Source organism: Aspergillus sydowii (assembly GCF_001890705.1).
Source record: "Aspergillus sydowii CBS 593.65 unplaced genomic scaffold ASPSYscaffold_1, whole genome shotgun sequence".
In the NCBI taxonomy this organism is placed as follows: Eukaryota; Fungi; Ascomycota; class Eurotiomycetes; order Eurotiales; family Aspergillaceae; genus Aspergillus; species Aspergillus sydowii.
This window is the reverse complement of record NW_024467859.1, coordinates 3247983-3260752: the sequence shown is the minus strand read 5'-3', so window position 1 is coordinate 3260752 and position 12770 is coordinate 3247983. Positions and strand designations below refer to the sequence as shown.

The 12770-nt window shown below is 50.0% G+C and overlaps 2 protein-coding genes and 1 non-coding gene across 3 annotated transcripts; 1 reads left to right on the top strand and 2 right to left on the bottom strand.

Moving 5' to 3' along the window:
• Window positions 1–1141: 1141 nt before the first annotated feature.
• ASPSYDRAFT_139125 (putative RNA binding effector protein Scp160) lies at window positions 1142–5259 on the bottom strand (the record flags this gene model as incomplete). The annotated part of the gene is made up of 4 exons (XM_040840916.1): window positions 1142–2127; window positions 2179–4474; window positions 4529–4779; window positions 4866–5259. The coding sequence occupies 4 exons, from the start codon at window positions 5257–5259 to the stop codon at window positions 1142–1144; spliced, it is 3927 nt and encodes a 1308-aa protein (XP_040708297.1).
• Window positions 5260–7202: 1943 nt separating this feature from the next.
• Window positions 7203–9348, bottom strand: ASPSYDRAFT_26491 (uncharacterized protein; the record flags this gene model as incomplete). The annotated part of the gene is made up of 2 exons (XM_040844285.1): window positions 7203–8189; window positions 8254–9348. The coding sequence occupies 2 exons, from the start codon at window positions 9346–9348 to the stop codon at window positions 7203–7205; spliced, it is 2082 nt and encodes a 693-aa protein (XP_040708296.1).
• Window positions 9349–10162: 814 nt separating this feature from the next.
• Window positions 10163–10311, top strand: ASPSYDRAFT_t19. Its single transcript has one exon. It is a non-coding gene; the product is annotated as a tRNA-Tyr (tRNA).
• Window positions 10312–12770: the final 2459 nt, after the last annotated feature.

Below are 12770 nucleotides of genomic sequence, written 5' to 3'. Positions count from 1 at the left end.
TGCTTATTTTGTTCGGTTGTCTTTTCTCTTCTTCATCTTTATTTAATGTTACCATTTTTCTTGGTCGATTATTATTGTTTGACAGTTGGCTCCAGCATCAGGCGTGTGTGTTAGGTGATACCTTATCCGTCCCATCATCAACCCGAGAGTTGCGAGATCTTCTTACCCTTTTTTCCTTTCTGCCTAGACCGTTTGTCTTATATCCTTGCCCATAAAGACACGCCTGCTCAGACTGAGGGGAAGAGAAGAATGAAGGTGCAAAAAGCCGAGAGGGTTTTTATCTTTAACATGTGACTCTAACATTTACCCCAATCTACATATTTTCTTCCCAACATTTTTAAGTTCCCTCTTCCTCGCCTCAAGTATGAACATACAACTCGGTCAGGCATCTAACCTCGTGCTCCCCACATACTCCCAGCATTGCGCTGTCGCCCGACATCCCCTACTCCAGGAATGGGGCCGGTGGGAGCACAGAACTCCAAATCGCAGGTAAGAGAAATAGTTAGTACTTGGAGTAAGCTAGTGGAGCTCCCACAAGTCGAGAAGATTCTCTGCGCCATTGCTACATAGTTAATTGGGGTGAATCGCCGGGTTATCCCGACAGAAAATCGAATCGCAATTCGCACTGTCCCACTGGGGGGTATACTTGCGAGACACCTCCGCACGCTTGTTGTCGTGGTTTAAAACTCAGGAATGCATGTGGGGGTGGGGTGGTGTGCGGAGAGGTTTGCCTTGGTCACGGTCCATGTGAGTCTGAGCCTGTGAGGTGGCCGGCCTGGTCGGGGTGGCCCGAGGCAACCGATAATCATCATGATAATAACCGTAGCGAATCGTGAGACACGATCCGGACACGCAAGACTTACCCAGTATAAACACCACATGACGACTTGAAGCTTGGATGCTATGAAAAATTCGGAAGATGAGGAGAGTTTTGCATTATCTAACTGTCCAATAATGTATGTAGAATATTCAAGACGAGGCAGAATTGCCAAGTATGCTAGTAAATATCTACCCTAACAAGGTAGAAGTAGAACACATTCTTTTAGTAGAGCAATACAAGTATAGAAAGGAAATCAATATATCTTCATATATGTCCAAGGTTCTTTTTTCTCTTTTAAAACCAGAAGACTTGAAGGTGAGATCACCTTGAGTTGCCGTTCAACCCAGCACGAACAGCCTCAAGGATCAAGTCTCTGGCCTTGTCCAGGTTTTCTTTGCCGCCCTTGATCTCTATCGCCTCGCCCTTGGCCTGGTCTTTGGGCACATTGATGCGGCAGCCCGTTTGTTTGCGGATAGAGTTGATCTGGCTGCCACCTTGGCCAACGACGAAGCGGTATGTCCTGGGATCAGGAAGGATGAGGTAGCCGGTCGCTGACTGCTGAGATGCAGCGGTAATAGCTTTCTCCAATGCGGCCTTGGCCTTGGTGACATTATCCCCAGATCCAGCTAGAACCCATGGAATCGTCGCAGGTTCGCTTGAGTCACTGGCAATGGGGCTATTAACAACCACCTTCCATGAATGAGCTTCGAGGGCGTCGCTGGGATCGTCGGTAATCAGCGGGAGCGATGAAGTCCCATTGACTGTGTCGCGGGAGTCTTCTGGCGTAGGCTTGGATGGTACTTGCTGGCCAGCATGATCCACGGTCACCTGGTAGTCGTTGCGAAGGCGACGGAAGAAGGACCCATTATCGGAAACGACATGGTGTAGATGCCTTGGGACATCAACGCTCACACCCTGCTGATCCTTGAGCATGGCCAGAATGTGCTCCTTTGCTTCCTCAACGGCAGTGCTGGGTCCCTTGAGTTTGATCTCGGAGCGCCCAGAGCCTTGCCTAGGAATATCAAGAGTGATGTTGAACTTCGACTCAATGCCTCGGCGCGTATCACCCCCACGACCAATGAGGAGACGGTGCTGTACTGGGGGAATCTCAACGTTGACGGCAACCTGATCCTCACGCTCTTGGACAAACAGTTCGATAGCAGCAATGATCTTGTCTACAACTTCTCCATTTCCTTCCAGTCTAATTGTAGTGTCGTCGCTTTCAGCGCGAGGAAATCTGACAAGTCGCGACGCACTTGAGTCGGTAGGGCCACCGGCATCTGCAACAAGCTTGCGGATGTTCGCGCCTAAATTTTGTCAGCAAGGTGCAACCGAAACATGCGTATACCTAAACTTACCACCGCCGCCAATCAGAGACTTGTGGTGCTTCTTCTCGACGTCAATAGACTTTGTTACCGTGGCATCGAACTCATTTGAGCGCTGCTGCAGGATCTTCTTTGCCTCATCAACCTGCTTCTTCGTACCCTTGATCTTAATATCCACGCGACCAGAAGCGTCGGGCGCATCATTAGCACCCGGCACATCGATTTGAGCCCCAGTGTCAGCCCGAAGCTTGTCCATTTCACGGCCACGCTGGCCGATCAATGCAGGAATCTGACTCTGGGCAACAGACACCGTAGTCGAATGCGAATGGTCAACGACCCATTGCAGCAAGCTAAGAATCTCATCACGCGCAGAATCTGCTCCCCTGCTGGGTCCCTTGACAATGACCTCATCAGAGCCCTGTTGGAACCGTTGAGGTCGAACGCTACCCGCATCGCTGGCGGTATCTGCGACGGACTGGTCGTCATTGGCAACCAATACCCTGGGAAACTGGACACGGACGGAATACCGGTCCTGAAGTCGATTGACCTGGCTTCCCTTCTGTCCAATAAGCTCGCGGTGATACTGAGCGGGAACCTTCAGGACATGGGTTGTCTCATCCTCCAGTTTTTTCCCTATATTGATAATTCTAGTCTTGGCAGCATCGGCCTTAGCCTTGGGTCCCTTAACCTCCACCTTGCCATTCTCCACCTTGATATCAACGTCAAATTCGTCACGGAGCTTGTTAATGTTCTCGCCTCTCTTCCCAATTAGGAAGTTGGCAAACTTTTGAGGGAAGTCGAAGGATGTTGTGTATCCTCGCTCCAGGTCATCCCTCTCCTGCTCCACGACAAATTCTCCGAGTTTGGTTGCAAGTTCCTCCACCATACGAGAAGGACCGCGCAACGATACCTCACTCTGAGGGGTAGCTCCGCCATTACGGCTCGGTCCACCTCCAACAAGTGCACGAACAGGGATATGATCTTCACCCTTCGCCTGCTGCTCACGGGAGATGAATTTGCGCGCCTTCTCCTGGTACTTGCTCGGAATGGACACGGTCTTTGCCATGATATCGTCTTGGCTGCCCAAAGAGTTCAAGAGGTACTCTTGTGCTTCCTGGAGTGTCTTCTCGAAAACGGCAAGTTCAGCAGCAGATGGGCGCTGGCGGGGAATTTCCAGCTTGGCCGAGCTCGCCGAAGGGCCTTCATAGATAAGGACAACATCAGGACTGTCCACCTCCTCAGGGACGAGAACATGGACACCGTAGTCCGAGCGCAGCTGGGAGATCGTACGAGAGCGCAGGTAGGGATGGAAATACGGGTCAACAGTAACGTGGCGGAGTCTAGCAGGAGGGTGGGCCTGGACGAGGTTCAGGATATCGGAACGTGCGCGAATCGTATTCTTGCCATCTCTCGAGTACACCTCCCAGGTAACAGGCCCGTCCGAAGCGGAAGACAAGGCGATACGAGAATCATACATGCCCTCAATTTCCTTGATAATCTGTCGCTGAGTGAGGTAACGAGTGAGCGCACGCGCATGGACATGCGGGCCAATAGGAGCGCTTGGGTGTTGGCGAGAAAGGTCAATGCTAGCCATCTGCATACTCGTTGCAAGGTCCATTGCCCGGTTAATACCATCTTCAATCCGCTGCAGAGGGCCAGTCACAGTCAGAAACTCGGTTTCATCGGACGAGGGAGGTAACACAATAGCACATCCAGTTTCAGCGAGGAAGTCGTGCAACGCGTTACCATCATCACCCAAAATGAATTGGTGCTGACCCCGGTTAATTGCAAGTTGTCGGAGTGTCAGCTGGCGTTGCAGGTCAGCAGCTAGCTTTTCGATCGCGGCGCGCGCCTCTTGCGTTGCCGTGCGCTCTCCGGATACAAGAATATGTCTGTCAGAAACCGGCACGAACTGAACGAGGCCAGGCTCAGCTTCATGGGGTGGAGGTTGGCTTTGCCACGTATCATATCGGGGAACGTGAATCTGAGCCTTGGTACGCTCTTCAATGTCTCTCAGATTCGCATTGTGAGCACCAGCAATGAAGGGAAAGAATTCCGGTGGGATTGACCTAAGACGCAGGTTCATGTTTGACGCTCGGTCCTTCACGATAGACTCAATTTCCCGGCGAGCCATCTCTGCGGCGACAGCGTCACCTTCGATCAACACGTCAATGGTGTCATTGTCCTCATCCCCATCGCCAGAGGGGTCCTCTGCACGAGGGACCTGCACGCGTGCACCAGTCCGCTGCTGGATTTCCAGCACAACAGCTCCTTGGCGACCGATAATGTGAGGGCGAGCCGATGTAGGGATCGGGACCCGGACCGATTGCTAAACCCAGCTTAGTTGGAAATGATCGGGGCATTGCCCAAAAAGTAGACGCACCTTCGAACCGACTTGCTGGGCCACCTGCTTGAGCGCTTGGCGCACTGCATCCACCGAGCCCCTACCCTCAAAAATGATAGATCCTCCAGGGCCTCCACGCATGTCAACATTGGCCTTTGATCGTTTAGAGATATCGCGCAGGATATCCCGCAGCGGCTTCTTCAGTTGGCCCCGCTGGAGCATCTGGGAGGGAGCAAGTCGAAGCTGTTCCATATGCTTCCCAGGTAGGGTCATGATTCGAGGGAGACCTGCTGATTGAAAATCAGTACCATTGGTTTTGACCCGAATAAATACCACCGCAATTGTGACGAATGGTTGAAGCTTGGGGTAGCCTTACCGGGCGACGCACCGCTAGGCGCACCATTCGCAAGCGCGGCTGCAGCGGAGGGGCCCTTCGCGCCCCAGGCCGATGTAGCAGGGGCCTTTGGCTTAGGACCGCTACCAAGAGCAGGGAATAGCTCTTCTGATTGCACATCCAACGTAGGGGTCTTTCCAGAAGCACTCTTCGAGTTCGTTGGCGCATGAGCTGCGGGGGGTGTAGGTGCCTGCGATGGTGCGTTGGGGGTGGATTCGGTAACAAGCGGAGCGGCAGACGGGGGAGGATGCGCAATATCTTCTTCGTCAACGACATCCTCCACGGTGGCCTTGTGCGCCTCGTCGAGAGCATGTTGTTCTTCTAGCATGGCGGCCCGAGACTTCGGACCACCGTTGACAGTTGCTTCGGAAGACATGGTGGTAGAATGGCCTTGGGTTGTTCGGGAATGTTCGAAATTTTTATGTTTAGGTGGGCGGAGAACGTCGACGTTACTTGACACACTGTTCACTCGGGGAAGAAGATGATTAGAAGAGAGGTTCTCATTGGGAATCGGGTGGAGGAAGTACCGGAGACGTAAACGTGTAGTCGGAACGGCTGCTTTATAAACAAAAAAATAAGAAAAGATAAGGGTGTCCACTGAATTGAGAAAGGCCAGGGACGTCCAATGTATCAATGCGAAATATCCCGCAGCAGGATATAACGGAGAAGGCGGAAAGATGAACTGCTAATTGCACCGGCTAAAAGAAAAACAGGCACTGCATAAACGGGCACGCAGGCAGGAAAATAAAAGGAGATGGGAGCGCGAGGCGGGTGGTGGCAGGGGGGTAGAGAGAGGAGGCGGAAGAGGGAAAGGTGAAGGGGGAGGAGAGGTGAGGGTGAGAAGAGGGTGTCAATGGGAAATTGACAGCTGGAGGGCGATGGTGATGGAGAGGAGGAGCAGGTACCAGGCGAGGACAGGACAGAAAGCCTGAATGGATGGAGTGACCGGGGGAGGAATCGTCTCGCGGCCATTGGAGGGCGCCGGAGCCGAGACACACGCTGTGAATGGAGCCTCAAGGGCTTCCTCTCTTTTCTCGCATTCTCAACCAACTGCGCGAAAATCGCCAGCAGAGCCCTTCTGGCGTTCCTATTCAGAAATCCAATGCGGTTGTTAACTCTGTCGGCCGTGAATGCTGGTCTGTCCCATCGCTCTCTTCGCTAGAGAACTTCGAGGTGTGGATCAACCACCGCGACAACGGCGACAACGGCGACAACGGTTTTGGGACTATCGGATTCTCTCAATTCACCACCGAATGGCATTCACATTATTGTGTCTGGAAATCGTAACTAATCTGTTACCAGCTTGTCGATCAATGGTCGAGGGACTTTGAGTAACTCAAGCATTGGACTCTATTAAACCATCGGAGTGGGCTTGGACCCGGGGCTTTTGTGCCGATCGATCACCATGGGGAAAGTCTAAGTAACTTTCTAAACTATAACTTGAAAATTGACCTCAAGGCTCTTAACCCTCGAGGCTTATGGTCTTGTTTTCTTTGAACTTTCAATTGTGGGTGGTTGTTTGTTTTCGCGCCCCGCTCAACTTCAGTCTTGCTCCTTTGTCTCGACCGTAGATGTTGAGTATCAGGCTGCAGTTCAGTATTGCGAGGCGTCTGGCTGGGTCAGTAAAAACCGTCAGTGCATGTCTCAGGGTCTGCTTTCGGATGATGTTTTTATAGGCACTACGGACCGGTATTGGTCGGCACTGGTCTCTGCCCAGGTGTTTGTAATCCCACACAGGAAACCATAATATACTCCGTACAGAGCCTTAAAATGACGCAGAGCTTCCCCTCTGCTCCTGTTTACCTTCCAATGCCTCGAATTTGGTACCCTCGATAATCAGCAACGTCGGCTTCTCCTTGTCCCCGCTGAAATTTGGCCATGTTTTAGCCATAAGCAAACCCCCGGCCAAAAATTCGTCAAGTTGTCTTTATGGGATGGTCTTGCTACTGGACTTTATTGCCATTCCTTCTTACACGGTGGTGATTCTGGACTGGAGGGCTTTTGCGTCGTGGTAGTTTATCATACCAATACATTGGTAGGTAGTAGTTATAATTTGCCGCCAATAATCTAATTTCTCCATGTCTACCTAAGTTTGGCCTCGGCGTCAACAGTGAGAGAAATAAACCCGGTTGCTCGGAAAATTCCCCACCATAACAGAGAATAATGTGTTCGATGTATGCGTCTTTACAGACTTCAATACCTGCTAGTGGTAGGTACTGTCAGTGACCTAAAAACTCCTTTCAGTGTGGCTTTTGAGTGCACTCCATATCCAACATCTGCAGTCCGACACTGTTTCCCTTTTTGTGCGCTGACGTTCCTTCAGGAGCTGTGCTGCTTACTTCTCTTGGCTTCTTTGAAAGCTTCAATTTTGGTTTTATCCGTTTGGTTGCTAAAGAAAAGCTCCGGTAACCTTGGGCAGTTGCGCAGGTCACAACCAGCGTCTTGTAGCATTTTCCATGTTTTTCTTATTGTAGTCGTGTCAATGGCGCGTATTCTTTGGTCTTTTGGCTCCCAGTAAGTTGGAAACTCACATATCGCGCACCAACGATGGGGTCTTAGATATCTCGGTATCTTCTCGATGGTCCAACGTGGCGAAGGATCCTCCTGGTAGCCTTTTTCGCATCTCCTGCATCGAATCCCAATAGGCGTTGGGAGGTTTTTCGATTCTGTTTCGGTACGCACAATATATTGTGCCCAGTCAGCTTCTGTTTTGCCGGGTGTATCTTTCAGATTCTTCCAGAGGCTGGCACAGAATTGCTGTTTATCATCAAATGGAACAAGCGAAACTCTCCCCGCACAACCTCTGTTTCCACATCCAGTTTCAGATGTTTGCTTCACATAGTATTTGGGATTATTTTTTGCGTAATATGCAAATCCGTCGTCAAGTACGTGTTCGCCACACTTACTGCATTTTCTAGTCATAACCTGACGCTGTGGGGTGGAAGCTAGAACCATGAGATCCAAAACACTTGATTTTCTCGACCGACCGATGTTATATGCATAGGTGAATGCAACAGCGAGGGCAAGGTCGAGTGTGCTTCCAGTGTGTTCAATCGTTCCACAGCGCCGTAGCAGTTGATATGCCGTCAAGAGCTCATGGTATGTTTCAATTGGCTTGCCTCTTGTTTTCAATCCATTCTGGCTTTGGAGCCATTCAATGAGAGCTTTTGGCAGATACTCGAATTCCGTTATCTGATTTATATCGGATAAACCAATTGAACCGTCGAGATAGCCGTTTTTGATGGCTTGGGCCACGGTACGTAGATCTTTATTTGCCTTAATTATGTCAGATCTATACGACTGACCCTAATGGCATGGTTAGTGGTCGCGAATGATACTACCGGTATCCATTGGAGGGCTGGTTTCCTACTTTGTCATCAAAAATCGGTATGTATTCGTCAGCAGACAACTTCTCTATCATCAGACTTATATCTGGCGCATCCGTCAATCCCTCGTGCAGTTCCGAAATCATGGGCTTCCTTTTGCGCTTCTCTGATTCCTCGAAAACTTCCGGGACTGCAGTCTTCAGTTCGGCCAGCGCTTCTTCCCGCAACTGCGTTTTGATGATGGTTTGCTTGGCATTGGTCCTGCCATATTCTCCAGGGTGGTGGTGTAGCTCGTAAAATGCCTCCTTTATCAAAATTCCACCCAGCTTGGCCGCGACAGTGAGGTGAAGATCTTGCCTCTTGCCATGCAAGGCTCGCCACTTTCGCCCTCGTTCAGTGAGTGTTGAGGCCTTAAAGAATTTCTGTGGATGGTCGACGAATATTATAAACCGAACAAGTCGTCTACCGCTGTCTTCATCACGTAGCTCCAGGAAAAGTTCGATGTCCTTGAAATCCCCCCATAGGTGTAATGGAACTAGCTGTAGGCAGGCCTGCATCCTCTTCCGTACATGAGCTCCCCAGCAGACTTCAATGACAGCTTTCATGTGGCGCCGTATTTCTAACATGTAGTCTTCGTGGATTTCGCGAACTGAGTCAGGGTAAAACTTAATGCAGTCCGGCGTCTCGCCTCTCCTGGCGATGTGATCGAAAAAGAAGCAGTTGTCAGAAGTGAACCCAACCTGGGTTATCTGGTTTATTGTGGGATTTGACGTGTCGATCATGACTGGCTTCAGTGGATCACTGCAGTGCCATGTTGGGTTATGAGTATGGCTGGCAATATCCGCATCTTCTTGCCCGCCGGGGGGAACTAGGAAGTGATGGGGCCTTGTTACTCCATATTTTTTCCATTCTTCTGTCTCCTTTCTGGTGAATGTTTCAAATGCATTTTGTAGATTCCAAGTATCCGCTTCTGGTGAGCACGGTGTGTGTTTTCTTTGCATCCAACGCTGCTCAATCTCGCGGAAAAGAGGTGTTAGTCCGTCGAGGCCTGATATGGCCTGCTCGTTGAGGTAGTTTCTGGGGTCTTCGAGCCAGAGACCGCCGAATAGTTGGAAAATAGGTTTCGGCAAATCCGTCATATTGAACGGTCTGGACATTCACGTATCGTTGCTCGAGCAGATGGATGGGTCGGTTGGCAATCGGCGCCTCGGTGGGTGTATCTATCTGAGTGGGATTTTATTCAGAAGGGCAGCAATTATAGCATAGCATTGTGTGCAGGTTCTCAGACATTCACTGTTTAACTATTCATTTCTCGGCTCTGGTCTAAATGGGAACTTAGCTAGCCTTTGGCATTCATGTGGAAAAGTCTCTACTAAATCGATATGAAAAGAAGTGCATGGTTTTCAATTAGACACAGCTATGGAAGGCCTATTTATACCTCTACATTGACACGCTAGCAACAATCGAGCTTTCCTTGTGTAACTCTATGGTGAAGGCTTCTTTGAAGGTGCAAACGGTGAATTGTCGACCTTGCCAATTCGATATTGATGTAAACGGTGAAGTTACCGCCTTCACCGGTATCGTCAATGTCGACAATTCACAGTGGGTACAGTTCTAAACCTCCACTTCTTATCCAGTGTCGGATTTTCATAGGGCTAACAACAAAGACGATATATATATAGGCACGGATATACAACTTACGTTTCATTTTTCGATAGAATGAGTTTTTGGTTACAGGAGCAGACACTAGGATCTGAACTTGCCTGGACAAATCAATTTATCAGTACCAAGCCCCACAACATCAGTTAAGATACCTGTTACATTCTTGGGGGTGTCGAAATAATTATAGCTCTGAACCTCATGGCGGATAACTTTGTACTTTCATTAGTCTAACGGATAAGATTAGTGAAACTGGCTCTTGTACTTTAATGTTCCTCGGCTTCTCAACAACCAGCCCGGTTAGCTCAATCGGTAGAGCGTGAGACTGTAAGTTACCGCTTCCTCAATTAGGATTTCCATTCATCAACTAACAACATTACCAGTTTACGTTCTAAAAGCATACGATTATCTCAAGGCTGCGAGTTCGAGCCTCGCATCGGGCGTTTCTTTTTTCTTTTTCTTTTTTTATTTAAAACCCTTTCGACGATCTCCTGGGTCCACCTAGCTGCGTGCAGGATAACATTGCCTACAACTCCAAACATAGCGATCTCAAATAATAGAGGAAAAAGAACGATCGGATGATTGTCTCGTTGATCCCGAATTTCCATTACAATGGAACGCTAATGAGATAGGAGTATATGGTGAGCTCATCCCGGGCAAAGTCTCGGGCATTCTCATTTTATTTTATTTTATTTGTTGTCTTTCCTTCTCTCTACCCATGTCAACCCAGAAACTTGCTAGAACCTCTGTAATCATATCGAGTGTTCCTGCCAGACAACCTACGGTGTGCACCCTGGCCGATGTCGAATTCATCACTGAGAGTCCGGTTATCTACCTAGTGTGTTTGAGCACTAGAAACCAGGGCTCTCAAGAACCGAGTGCTTGCATGAAGTTTGGAATGAGCGGCGGAATTGGCACGCAATGAAAAGCAGCAACCGGGAATTGGTTAAAACACAACAAAAGGAAATCGGAAAATTTACAGAACGATGGCAGCCGAGACCTGATACCATCAGCTGAAGGTTTTGTCCACCAATACACCTCTTCTCTGGGCCCCGGGGGTAGCGGAAACTTAGATATCATCACCTCATGATTCATGAAAGAAATCCACAGGGCGCGTCTTCGAATAATACGGTGGAGAAGATGTGTCAAATCTGACATCTCAACCACCGGAGAAGGTACTGGGCAGTACCGCAGTGTTACAGAAAGATTATAAATTGGAGAGAAATTTCACATTCACTGGGTTCAAGGTTACCTGGGCCCTAAAATGGCGGAACTGCAGGCCGTCGGGTGGCTCTGCGAGGGTAGGCCAAATTTACCCATTTGGTCCGACTGGTGGCAGCCTCTTCAACGTCGAGAACAGGGGCCGTTCCTGCAGAATCACACTGAACGCTTGTAATCATTAATATAAGCACCATGGACCATTGGAACACGTCATTGCTTGCTCCGTCACATCGAGTTTGGAGCAATGGACGGCCAACCGGAATAGTGGACAATGCAGTGTCGACAAATAATTGAAAGCTCGCGGGACCTTTGCTCGGTGCACCCCAACATGAGGTAGCAGCAATCGGATCTGAGTTGAGTTCCCAGTTTCCACCCTGTGCTATCAGCGGATTCAACGCACTATTCACAGCACCTGGGGCTCCTTGATGAATAAGGATAGAAGAACGAAGGTTTCGGCGCCTGTGGTCGCTGTGGGCGTTGGGTATGGGGTGCCCCACCTTCCTAAACTAGGGCTAGTATAGCTAAAGAACGGGCTGAGATTGGAGATGAAACCTCATGCCAATGTTTTATCAAGGACCTTCAGATATTAAGGGTAATTTTTTCGTTTCCCCCTCTCTCGCTGGAATCCCAAGGCCCTAGAAGATATCGCGAGTAGAGAAGCCCGAAACTGCATATCAGCCAATGCAAAGGACAATTCCTGGTTCTCGATGTGCCCAGAGCCCATCTCCTGGCCGGACAAGGATGGGAAAGTGAGACGCGACCAATGACGTATTACAAGCAAAAGTACGGCATTATTGAACAAATTTCGAGGCAGACTGTCCGATTATTGCTTGTGGTTGTGAATTCCAGGAAGTGATTTGTTCTCTGATACAGCGCAGCAATAATAAAAACAAAGCAGCACAAGGCGCATCCATGGAACCAAGGGAAACAGAACAATCAAAAGGCTCAGTGTTTCTGACAAGTGGCTCGCCCCATCCTCATCCTCCATTATTTGCTCCCGCCCGCTGTCCGCTGCTCGCTTGTCCGCTGTTCGGTCCAGCCTCCCGTAGACTAAATCATCAGGTCTCCCCTTTCGACCTTCTTCCACACGCTCCATTCCCATTCCCTGTCTTCTCTCTTCCGCGTTGTGTTGCTTTTCCTGCTCCGCAGATTCGTGTGGTGAGCTGTCGGCTGTCTGCAGGCTCCTGCATGCTGGGTATTCGATTTCTTTCAATTTCTTGTGCTCGGCCTTGAGCCTGTGACGAGTCCGATCGAATTCCTCGTCCCCTCAGTTGCTGAGGAGGCTTTTTGCTGAATCTGAGCCGTCAGTGGTTCTCCACGTGCTAACCGCCGGCTTTTGTTCGTGACGGTCGCCCGCGGGAGCTCCTTTTCTAACATCCATCCATATCTACTGTACTAATTGCCCTCCCTTGCGTCGCGAATTTGGCTCTTCCTGCATATTCCGGGCCCCCCATCCCTCCCAGTTGTCCAGTGTCCACCAACCGTCCACCTGTCGGAGCTGTCCACCTTACCGTCCAGTGTCTCCCCAGATCGCCCACCTCACCACATCTCGTCCAAACGGCTTGAAGGGACCGCCAGAGCGCACCGCCTCACTCGGTGGCTTTCCCTTTCCCTCCAATCAAGCTGCTGAGTCCAGACTTGCCCCCAATCAGTCGACCTGTCCTTCCCCTCCAAAGCCCCT